General features: G+C 47.4%; 1 protein-coding gene across 1 annotated transcript in view; it reads right to left on the reverse strand.

Annotated features, from left to right (window-relative positions):
* The window catches only part of XPNPEP3 (X-prolyl aminopeptidase 3), a 41,119-nt gene extending 29,056 nt beyond the window's left edge, over positions 1-12,063 (reverse strand). Inside the window, exons 1-2 of the mRNA XM_044679877.1 lie at positions 11,933-12,063; positions 5,734-5,850 (exon numbers count right to left, since the gene is read on the reverse strand). Coding sequence (XP_044535812.1) covers positions 5,734-5,850; positions 11,933-11,996 — 181 coding nt within the window. The 5' untranslated portion in view covers positions 11,997-12,063. The remainder of the gene's footprint in view (positions 1-5,733; positions 5,851-11,932) is intronic.
* Positions 12,064-12,630: the final 567 nt, after the last annotated feature.

The raw sequence follows: 12,630 nt of genomic DNA on the forward strand, positions 1-12,630 counted from the left end.
AACCAGGTGATTAAGGCTATTAACTTGTTGTTTAACCAACTGGAGTGCTTTATTTGGGAATAAATGCTCCCCCTGCCAACACTCCGTGTTGCCAGAAGGCACCCCCAGTCTAGTCTAGGGAGGAGAGCTTCCCTGCACATCCGAGGGGGCTGAAGCCAGCTGGGAGGCTTCTTTTTCTAGGAACTTCTCCCACAGCCCCACTCAAGAGAACAAGAAAAGAATTTCTCCCGATTTCCCCAGAAGGAACGACTATGGAGAGGAGATAAGTTTTACAGAAGTTTGAAAACAGACTCCAAGGACGAAGCCATTCTGAACAGCTGCTTCCTGATAGTGTGTCCTGAAGCACATCAGGCCAAGAGTTTGACAGAACCTGTCCTGAGCTTGGACCAGGGACGTGGCGCAGGACTTCACAAGGTACGCTGTAGTTCAATACGGGGTGATTCTAAAAACATTTCCTCTCATCAGCTTGCATCTTCAAAGTCCTGCTGTATCTCACTTCTAGAAGCAGTGTTCCACGAGGCTTACTTTAGTACAAAACTGCCAGAGGGGAGAGAGGGGAACAGAAAATCCAACAAGGTTTCTTTTCCCAAGAAAACCCTGAGCCGTTGGAAAATGTAACAAGTGAACATGTAACACATTCTCCAAAGTCAGACGGTATGTGGCCCACTGTTCTTTTTCTCAGTATTACTGTTCATTTTTAAGAAAATCGTCTTGACAAATATAATTCCTTTTGTCACCTGAAACTTAAGGAGGGGACAACTTCTCAGGGAAATCGGGTAGGAAAAAAAGGGCGGTACCCTTGCTAGCTAGCTCTACGGCCCCGTCTGCCTGGTCCTTGCCTATCTGTCTCAGAGTTGTTACTCAGACAGAAAATAAGGGTTTAAAAGAAAAAGAGGCAACTGCATTTGCTGCCTGCCGGGGAGGATGACAAGTTTGGAACTGGCCATTTAAAGGAGGGAGAAGAGCAGTATGGAGGCGCTACTGGGGAGCCCTTCTCATTTTACAGACAAAGAAATTGAGGTTAAGTCCAGATGTTTTAACTGTCTGAGCCTGGCCATGGCTCCTCTCACCTCCAAAGCGCCCCCTGGCGGCCCAGGGGTTTTACTACATTTTCCCCCCTTTTGGCAACTGGCAGCCTAAGGCTTTTTCAAGGAACAAAGACTTTATTGTTGATCTTTGAGGGTCTCTGAAGGGAACTGATGTCAAAATCCTGAACCTGATTCTTGTGAGCCCTCCCTTCTAGGAGCCTTGGTCTACAGAAAGAGAGCTGAAGGGGATTCTGCCATTCTAGTCCCCCAGTTTCCCCCAATGACTGGCAAAAGTGAAGTCTCTCCAATTTCCTCCGCCACAAACCAGCCACCAGCGACTTCCTGAGTTCAGCCATGGCCTCATGCAGAATCCGATTCGGAAGCCTGGGGAAAGGTGTGAACACTTCTCAGTAAGTCCCCAGCTTTAAGCAGCTGGAGTTTAAAGGGAACTTAGCTGGATCTCCTGCCTTCTCTCCCCAGCCCTGAGTATGGGAGAAGGTGTATGCTGATCCCTGGGTAGATAAACTTGAGAATTGAATCCCTGAAGGCCTCGGGTGCTCCTTGTTTCCAATAATTCTTAGGCCCAATTTGATGCCATTTGCAGAAAGTGGAATCTGTCAGAGCTAATGGCTCTGGGATCTTCTCCTGGGTGCCCCCAGCCCCTTCTACTGTACTTTCCCAGGAGCAGTTCAAGAGTCCTGAGGCTTGAGGTGTGGGAGGCCCGCCCAAGGGGGCCGACATGCAGCCAGGCACCCATCATCCACGGGGAGCTGGGTCAGCCCTGGGGCACCCACGGCACCTCCAAAGTGAGCTATGGTGTATGTGATTTTCAGATTTACCAACACAAATACAATACAGTCGCGTATGGCAGCCAGTCAGTCAGTTATTTATTATGCAACTCTGGACTAAGCACTGTGGAAACAGAGAATGCGCAGAAGATGTCCCATTCTCAAGAAGCTTATAGTCTAAAGGGTGACAACATGCAGATGATATATACAGAATACACTGGGGGAAAAATCAAGCAAGGGAAGGAGTTAGGATTAAGGGGAATCAGGAGATGAAGGAAGCTGGAGAAGTCAGGCGGGAGGGCCAGCCATGAGAGCCAGCCAAAGAACATGCTCAGAGAAGAGCAAGGAGGCCGGTGTCCTTGGATCCAAGAGTTCGGGGCTAGAATGGAAGGGTGGGAGGGGGCTGCCAGCTCATGCAGGGCTTTACAAGTTACACAGAAGAGATGATTTATGGAGGCAACAGGGAGCCACTAGAGTTGATAACAGGGAACCCTTGCTAGGTATATAGGTTATTCCTTTAATACCATCCCAAACCCAGGCCACAGTTTCTAGGTCCAGACGAAGAAGGTGACTTTAGATCTGTAAAGGACACTAAAAATATTTGCTACACTCTGAATTTTTCCTAAAATCCATCCCCGACAACGGATCCAAAGTTTCTAGAAATTGTACTTCTTTGAGGTGAGAGAGGGAAAACAAATCCCCAGCAAAGAAGGTCAGAGGAGTTAGGCTGGGGATTTGGGCTTCTGGAATGCCCTCAGCCTGATGACTTTGCCAGGCTCCAAAATACAGTTCTCTGGTGCTCTGAGCTGGCTGGTGTTCTCAAAGATTCACCTGACAGTACATGCTTCCTTCTGGCAGGGGGTGGCATCAGGCCAGGTACCTGATGCCCCTCAGCGGAGCCCATGGATTCTCCAGAAGCATGTAACTCACACACTGACAATAGGATTAAGCACAGAGAGGGTCAGGCAAATGCAGCTCACCATCAGAATGTCATCTGCCTCAAGAAATCAAGGATTTTCAAAGCTGATCTAAACTAGGTCATCTCCATTTTTGTGGATAGAGGGAGAGCTCAACTGAGAGCTGCTCAAGGACCACTCACCTCACCTTCCAGCTTTGAAAACCTCTGCTTTCTTGAGTGGGGAGCTGCAATTCCTGAGTCTCACGAGACTTCCTGGCAGCAAGAGTTCCAATCTGATGAAGGGTTTGCCAGCCAAAGGCCAGCCCTCACTGAGAGCCCTGGTGCCATTCGCTGAGTGAAAGAGAGGGACATGACATTGTAGCGGCAGCTAGCTGATTTAACTCATCTTGCCCCAAGCTCCAGAAGGTAGTGCAGATTTCATTCTAGAAATGGTCACTCAGCCTGCCTGTTTGGAAGCCTTCCCTCTGGCTCGAGGGCCATCTGCTGGCTGTTTTTGACATTCACTGGCTGAAGGGAGCTACGGGCAATCAGGCATGGCAGCAAAGGTTCCTCTCCCTAAGGACTAGGGAAGCCATCAATCAGGGACAATCATGCACAGATAGGGAAAAAAATTACTCTGGAGTAACAAAGGGCTGTTCTAATGCTAATCAACGAGCACGGATAAGACATCAACAAAGTGCCAGGCACAGTCCTAAAGGCCGAGAATTCCCAGAAGTGCAGAAAGTACTGCCTGGCCTCAAGGAGCTCACATTCTAATGGGAAAGACCCCAAAGAGAAGTCAGTTGTCAAAAATAGGAACTTAAAAAAATGGACCAAACACACTTCGGTACCAGTGGATGACATCAACTTAAGACTCTTAGAACATTATGATTCGAAGGTGACCTTAGGGCTCATCGAGGCAGATGCAAGATCACACAATGTACCAGCAGTAGAACTGAACCTCCCAGCCAGGTCTTTCCCCTACAATGTTCCAGTTGAAATGGCTAACAAGCAGCTCTCTGCCAGCACCCCATGGGCAGCAGAGCCCAGGTCCTCTCCAGCTCAGGGTAGGGAAGCTCTACTTGTCAGGGCCAGTCCTTGTTCAGCTTCTTTTTCTGGTGAGGTTGTTTATTCTATTTCCTCTTCTGTTAATCTGGGCAAATTAGATTTCTTTAATTCCTCATCTATTTCACCTAGATTATCAAATTGATTGGCCTATAATTGGGAAAGAACTAATAATTGACTTCATTTCCTCTTCCTTGGTTGTGATTTTAACGCCGGTCATGGGTTTTCTTTCTTTCTTTTTTTTTTTTTATCAAATTAATTGAATGCATTTGTCTTGAATGCACACTGTTATGCCAAAGGGGACGGTCCCCTAATTGGCTTTTTGTCAATGTGCCTAGCAATCATTGGATCATTGGTTTTGTCTTCTTTTCCTTTTTATCCCCAAATTTGTGTAAATTAAAAGTTTCCCTTGGCTCTCCTAAGAGAAATTTGCACAGCCCAACAGGTGGATGCCCTCTTCAATTTAAACAAAAAGGGTGAATGTGTGAGAAGCCAATAAGAGAAACAGTCTCAAATAGGTAAAAATCTGAGACTCCTCTTTTGACTCCTTTTCTAATCCACAACTTTTCTTATTGGAAAGCTTTAAGCTCTTACCAAACCAGTAGTCAAGAGGTTAACATTCTTCCCCTTTGGTCAGAAATGCAGCCAAGGCCGAAACCTTAGTTAGCTGGGGCATTTCACCCCTGAGAAAAGGTATTCTCAGACTTAGCTTGCTGATAATCACACAGCTGAAGGTCCAGCCTGGTTCTTATCTTCCCCTTGAAGTTTCTGAGGTTTCTGTGTGTTGTCTAAACTCACTGCAATGTCTCCGGGGCTGAAAAACTCTCTCTGTGCTTGTGGGTGAAAGGGAGTTTGAATTTTCATATATAATAAACTTGTGACTCAATGACACTTGGGAGAAGCAGCTATGAGTTAACAGTCAAGATTGTCTCCCATTACTTTCTTATCAACTAAGTCCATATCAGATTATCTGGAGATAAATAGATTTCAACAATTAATCAATGGCTCGCCTATCTTCTTATAAACTCCACTCCACGTCTTACTTTTATTACTCTATCCTTTGGTTTTCCATATTTCTAATTTCATGTTTCACTGGGAATTTGACATTTGTTTGTTATGCATCCAATTTTGCTCTTGGCTTTACTGAAGTATTGAGACCCATAACATTTCCCCTAAAGTCTGCCATGCTGTCTCTTTCATGAAATTGTTGACTGTTTCTGACTTGTTCTTTGACAGAGCCAGTTCTGATGAGGTTTTTCCATCTGTGTGTGAGAGATGCCAAGCCCTCTCTCCCACAGAATGGAAGCTCTCCGAGAATAAGGACTCGTGGTTCCTGGAGCCATGGCACAGACATCTCAGCAACACCAAAAATGACGTCACCCTGGCCACTGAACTCCCAAGAGGATTATTTGTCCACTGTCTTCACCGTACATTCTGCTCCTCATGTCTCACCTTTGTTCACGGGTCTGAAAAACTCTCACCAGGGGTAGGGGGAGGTGGAAAAAAGCCTCCTTCCATCCAGGTTGGACTTTGGGGTGGGGCCATTGCCTCTGGAGGTCTTGCTCAGGGCATTGCTTCAGCTTTGACCCTGCAGGCCCAGAGCCTAGAACCTAGCAGGTGCCTACCAAATGATTCCTGGACAGCCAGGACGGTCATGCAACATAGGCCCCTTTTCAGCCTGTCTGATATCTGTCTGTCCATCTGCTCTGGGTCCTCCCATATAAAATAGGCACTCCTCAAAGGGTCAAAGTGAAGACTTACTCCTTCAGGAGAGCAAGCCCGGCAAGAAGGGCTACACTGGGAAACACTTAGCAGCTCAAGTTACTAGGGTGTTCCACTGTTCAAAGCATCATGGAATTTGTCCTTTTCATAACCCCACCCCCTAATCAGTACGAATTCATGCGGTTTTACTCTATTTGGGGGGATCACTGCCTTGAAGTCAAGGACTCCTTACCTGGTCTGAGAAGGTGTGGGTGTGTAAAGGGGCTGGGTTGGCCTAGGTAGCGGCTGGGCATCTTCCTCTGTGGGATGGGCTGGAGGGAGAACCTCCTCTTTAAACAAGATGTGCACCCTACGGAAAGAGTAAAGAGGAGGAAGGAAAATGAATAGGCCTCAAGGGTCTATGGCATAGGGGCAGCTAGGTGGCACAGTGGTTAGAGCACCAGGCCTAAGATGGGAAATGTTGGGTTCAATACTTCCCAGCTGTGTGATCCTGGAAGAGTCAACTCAACCCCTACTGCCTAGCCTTTATTGCTCTTCGGTCTTAGAATTGGTCTATGGCATACAGTTAATCAATGAGCATCTATTGATTGCTTAACATATGCCAGGCCTTGGGGGAAGCACTAGGATACAAAAACAGAATGAAGCAATCCCACTCTTAAGTAGTTTACATTCTACCTAGATATATTCCAAGCAGTCCTACTACAGGCTTCAAAGGGAAAGTTGTCCTGCCCTTCTCTTACAATAAGAAAGAATTCCTTAAGTTGCTTTAGTATGAAAACAGATAAAAAAACAATGCCAAAGGCAAGAGGGCAACAAAGGACGTGAAAACCACACACTACACAGACCAAAGATCCTTGTTGACTTCCGAGACTAGTTTTGAGGTAAGCCATTACAGTTCACACAAACTGGGTGGATTCTAGAGCTCTGCATACAGAAGGCATTTAATATTTGTTGAATTAAACTGAACTGGTAGCGTTTTGGGTGAGGGTGATCAGACACTGGCTTTTTGGAAATGAATTTCAAAGCAGGCTGATGAAATAAGAAAATGTGGCTCCTGGGGGAAGCCCACCAAGGTCATCACTGGCATGCTTGGCATTCGAGGTCTGCCTTAATTTGGTTCCAACTTCACTTTCTGGCCTTATTTCACGTTGCAGCTTTTGTTTTTAAATAAGTTTTCATATTGATGTCTTTTGTTTTCCTTAGTCACCGAAGTTTTCCCAATTTCCTTCCTTCTCTCTCTCTCCCAGAGTCAGCCCATAAAACAGAAGACCAAAAGGGGAAAAAAATTAGCACAGCTGCTCCATCTGTCTGTCCATCCGTCTGTCCGTCCATCCATCCATCCATTCACCCACCCACCCACTCATCTGTCCATCCATGAAGCTGCAATGGACCCTGCCTGTGGATAGTACATCAAGCGACAGAAACATCTTCTCCAGTCTCCCTTCTTAAGCTATATTGGGTCTTCAGCTTTACTCTGAATTTCTGTGGGATAACAAATACCTTGGGGTCAATGTGTCTGCTGTTTTCTCAGCTCTGACAGCTTCCTTCTGCCTGTTTCATGCTGATCTTCCCATGCTTCTCTGGATTTGTGGCATCTGTTTTGTTTTTTTTAACCCTTTCTTTCCATATTAGAATCAATAACATGTATTGGTTCCAAGGCAGAAGGGTGGCAAGGGCTAGGCAATGGGGGTGTTAAGTGACACACAGCTAGGAAGTGTCTGAGGTCAGATTTGAACCCAGAACCTCTGGTCTCTAGATCTGCCTAGATTTACCTAGCTGCCCCACATCTGCTATTTCTTAGAGGATGCTAATATATTCCATCATACCATAACTAGTTTGTTACTTCTCCAATTTATGGATATCTATTTTAATATTATATTATAGAATATATATAATAATATGCTAATTCTTTCCCATGACAAAAAATGCTACTCTAGATAGTTGGATGCACATGAGGGTTTTTCTTTTTACCAATGGCCTCCTTGGAATCTAGTTACAACTTAGGTTCTGGCTGAACAACTCTCAGGGGTTTCTCACACTCATCCTGTACTCTGTCACCTTCATGCCTTTTCTTGGGCTTAGACACCAAAGCTTGGAATAACATCCCCCGTTCCCCCCATATTGACTTCTATTCCTGCCAGGCCTTTACCCGTCCATCTGAAAGCCATCTCTCTCCCTCCTCAGATTTCCTTAGAGCCCTTTTTCTAGACTTCTCATTTGCTATTATCATATTCTCACCGGCACCACTGGTTTGTACATAACATATTCCCCTATTAGATTGTAAACTCCTCAAGGGCAGGAAATGGGACCTTTTAAAGAATCCTTAAATGCCTGGCTTCTGCAAGGGGCTTTATAGATGGTGTGAACAGCACATAAATACTGTTGGGCTGATTCTTGAAGGTTATTACATTTTAATTCCACTCAATTCAACCAGCGCTGAAGTGCCTACTATGTGTGGATTCTACTATGGGTAGATACGCATCAGTACAGGTTTGAACCCGGGACCATGCTAATCTTCCCCACTCCTGCACACCCCTTCACATATAAAGTAAGGCAAGCACCTCGCCCAATGTCACGTGGCCAGAGAGGAGCCACAATTTTAACCCAAATCCTGACTCCAATCCAGGGCTCTGCACTATACCACAAATTTCCCAATAGCTCTAGCCAGGGTGGAAAAATTAATCTCTTCTGAACCAGAACACCAAGTGCAATGATTTAGAATTTGAGATGTTTTGGAAGGAAGCTATAGATATAATCTAGGGTTCGCACTTTGATAAACAAATGGCTTGCAAAGAGCATTATTTGTTCATGAAAATGATTCTCCAACTTTGTGAGTCACTTGAATATGGCCAAAGAAAAGCTGTTCCTGAGCCTTCCAGGGGTGGAGAAAAGTGAGTGCCCTTCAACCCACTTGGTTTTTGGTTTCCTAACCCTTGACATTTTGTATATGAGGGGGCAGGGTTGGGAAGGCCAGGCCTGGAGAAGAGAAGGCAGGGCCAAAGGCCTGCTCTCACTCCAAAGGATTCTGAGAGGGCAGGATCCTGGGAAGTCGCTCATTTCAAATGGTAGCAAGGGTTGAGCAAATCTGAGAGGGAAAACTTCTAGTCACATTTCTGGTGACTAAAATGATGTAACCCTTTGATCCTAACGAGTCCGTGAAGTGCTCTTAGGATCCTATTTTTACAGAGGGAACTGAGACTAAGAGAAATGAAGTGACTTGCCTAGGGTTATACAGTCATTACAGTCCAGAGGAGCAATATTCAAATCCAGGCTTTCCGGACACCAAGTCCAGCATTCTATACACTCTTCAGGATAGGGAGAAGCTTGGATCATATATTTTATCCAAAGAATACCCAAACTACCTTTTTAAAAAAATGCCTTCAAAATGTTCTATATAGGACTTAAAGTAGTGGCCAGTGGGCTTCTGCTCTAAGAACAGGTGTTAGAATTTGTCTTTGTATTTGCTAGCCCTTAGCATAGGCTTGCTTGGCGTGCAATTTAGTGTTGTTTAATAAATGTTGCGGGGCAGGTAGGTGGCTCAATGATAGTGAGTCCTGTCCTGGGTTCAACCCGGCCTCAGACACTTCCTAGCTGTGTGACCCTGGCCAAATCACTTAACCCCAATTGCTTAGCTCTTACCACTCTTCTGTCACAGAATTAATTAACACTACAGTTTTGAAGACAAAAGCTAAGGTTTTATTTTAAAAAGGAGTTTGTTGGTGGTTTGGAAGGTGCTCGTTATCCACAGCACTCAAAAAGTATCCTGTCAAACAGATAAGTTAGGTGAACCAGCATACAAATAAGCATTAAAAAAAAAAAAAAAAAAAAAAAGCCCCAAACCCTTATCTTCTGTCTTAGAATTGAAACTGAGTATTTGTTCCAAGGCAGAGGAGTGAGAAGAGCTAGGCAAACAGGGTTAATGACTTGCCCAGGGTCACAGAGCTGAGAAGTGTTTGAGGCCAGATTTGAACTTAGGACCTCCCATCTCCAGGCCTGGCTATATATTATTCAGTTGTCCATCTAGCTGCCCCTAGTTGCCACATTTTTAACTGTGCTTTTCTGAATAGGGATGCTGTTCACAAAAGTCCTAGTTATACTTCAATCCAGCTTCTAGACTCTCCTCCAAACATTCTGCTGGTAACACACATTCTTGAAGTTTGGGAAATCGAGGTCCAGGTGTTAAGAAGAGAAAGTCAGCTCTGATTTCCATTAGACATTAGTCCCACTGACCTCCCCACTCAGGGAAGAAAGGACTATAGAAATGCCAAGTAGATCCTTAATGAGCAGCAGCCGAGCTAGTACATATATAATCTTAAAGAGTCTAGACCAGAATTCAAATGGATTCCATCTTTGTTAGTGCCAGATTGTCACTTTATCTTTTTGCCCAGCCCTTAAGCTTTCTCACTTATCCAATGGGGACAATACTACTTGCCCCACCTATCTCTGAAGTGTGAGTGATTACTGTTGAGGCCTCAGTAGATGCTCTTCACACCTCCTCCACCCCCAAGCCCAAGCAAGGAATCTAATTTGGCTCAAGCTATATTCCATTTTTCCTGCATAAATTCATGAGATCCTTTCAAAACAGGCTAAACTAGATGAGCAAGTATAGCAAAAATTCTTTCCTGGCCATCTAAAAATGAGACAGTTGAGTGATGAGCAAAAAGAATCATGGATTGGAAAGAGCAGCATTGTCATAGAAAGGCTTGGCAAAGGCCTGGTTACAGTCTAAATGTCTGCGGTCTCTGATCCAGTCAGAGAGGTCAAGCACCAGGATGGCCAGCCACATCTTTCAGGCCAACTCTAGACATCCTTAGACAGTGAATGAGGGAGATACCCACAGCACCCTAGACTAAGAGTTGGGAGAGTCGTAAGTCCGAGCTCTGCCATTTACTGTAAACTATGTGATCTTGGGTGCCTGACCTCACAGGTCAGCTAAAGAATGTTCTTTATCAATTTTTTTAAGTGCCATAGAAATGAGTTATTAATCTCTGTTAAATCCTAATGACAGATATAATAATGACAGTCGTCATAGTCTGGCTTCCCCAATTTCCCACAAAGTTGAATGATGGTGGCTCTTCAGTGGTGAGCCAAGGTAGGTAGTTTGGAAAGATCATAGTTTGAATTGGGAGGGGCCTTAGAAAGGGTCTACACCCAACTCTGGTTTCCCGGAAAAGAGAAGATAGCTAGGTAACTTCTTTGGGGGAAAATGAGACAGGAAAGCCACTGGATAACCACAGGATGGATAACTCTAGCAGGGAGACCAATGCTGACATAATGCAGAGAACAATCTGATTGTCTGTTGCCCCCCACCCCCTTCCCAAGGACAACAATAGAGTCTCCCAACAACAGAAGGCCTTCCTTGTACTCTCCCATTGCTGTTCACTTTTAAGTTCTTCTCTGGTCATCTGCATCCAGTCCCTTGGTGCTGTTCCTTTACTCCTAGTCTTCAGTTCTCAAGTTTTCTCTATACAGCAGCCTGCTCACCCCCACCACAGACCTCTCCATCTCCCCTGATTGATCCAAATTTTTAAATTCTTTGGCGGCAGCACTATTCCAGGTTGGACTCGATTCCACCAGCTACTGCCCTCTCCTCCCAGATCCCCTCATTCAAGAGTAGGTGTGTCCCCCACAGAGAAGTTGAGTTCCTTGATGATGGCAATGATTGTGCCTGTATTCTCAGCTCTTAGCACACAGTAGGTACTTTGTTTGCTGAATGACTGAATTCAAGTTGGCCTATAAGCGGGTGGATAGATGTGCATCCTGGGGTCCTGTGATTTATAGAATGATGGAGGAGAAATGGGAGAGTGCCCCAGAGATCAGATTTGCGAATGTGGCAAGGATATGTAGAAAACACTACCCTGGATAAATCATTTCACTCTTGAGTCTCAATGTCCTTCTCTGGTTAAAAAACACACATACACACACAGAAAAGAGGACTGGAGGACTGACCTAGACTACGGGAATCCTTCCGTCTACCAAGTGCCTCTTGGCTCTTATGTTCCATTAAGTAGAACGGAGGATTCGAGGCTCCTACGGCTTCAGACCCAGCTCCCGGGCAGTGAGATCGACTAACCCCATTTCCTAGCAGCCGCCACAACTTGGGGTTCAAAGTGCCCCAGGTCTCCTCCGTGGCTCCTTTTTGTTCCCAGCCTCCTCCTTGCTACTCCGTCCTAAGGCAGATGGTGGGGCCGGCGTGGAGACAGCCCGGGCGGGTCACTGTGCCCATCAGGTAAGCGAAGCTCCAGGAATGTGGCCAAACTAGGGGGGTTTGTTTCTTTCTCCTCCCTCCCCGCTATCTCTCCCAGTCTGGAACTCGGGGCCCCTCCACGTCCTTCCCAAGCCGGGAGAAGGGTTCGGGTCGGGTTCGCTGACCACCCCCTTCCCGGCTTCAGTTTCTCCTTGTGCTCCCCCCAGGAAGACTCGGCTCTAACCTGCGAGGCCGCGGGCGCTCCGGGCGAAGGGCCCGAGCCGGGGGGCCGAGAGCAGCCAAGGCATGGCCGCCAGTCAGCCCCTCACGCGTCCGGGCGAGGAGCCACTACCGCGAGCAGGTAGGAAGGCGCCGCGTCGCCGGGAGACCGAGGCACTTTTGGCCGCGCAGACGGCTTGGGCCAGCCGGGGCTTTCAACCGAGCGGCGCGCGTCGCGGGCCGCTGACGTCACAGGCATCCGTCCCTGTGCCGTCCAGGGCTCGGCCCCGCCCGACGCCATACCAGGGCTGTCTTCGGAGAGCGCCTGAGTGCCGGCCCAGCCACCTGCCCCCAGCCGCCCGCTCATGGGCGTCCTCCAGCGCCGGGAAGCAGCAGCAGCAGCAGCAGCAGCATGGGAGGTAGCGGGGGCGTGTGTGCTAAGCACGGCTGCTCGTTTGGGCAAGCCACGAGCTCGCCCGGGGGGCTTCTAGAAGGTTCGTGCGCAGGCGCGGCGGGGCGGGGCGCGGGGGAGGAGCCGCCGCTGGGAGCCCAGGACCTCTCGGGGCGGAGCTATCTGTTCCGGGCCCAGTCCGCGCCCACGCCGCGCACCACCCGCCTGCCCTCCCCTTGCGCTTCGGCCAGCGCCCGACTCGTCGGGTGCGAGCGCAAGCGCGAGCAGCAGCCCGCCGCCACCGCCGCCACCACCCCCGCCACTCCGGCCCC

This window comes from Gracilinanus agilis, chromosome 5 (genome assembly GCF_016433145.1).
Source record: "Gracilinanus agilis isolate LMUSP501 chromosome 5, AgileGrace, whole genome shotgun sequence".
NCBI lineage: Eukaryota > Metazoa > Chordata > Mammalia > Didelphimorphia > Didelphidae > Gracilinanus > Gracilinanus agilis.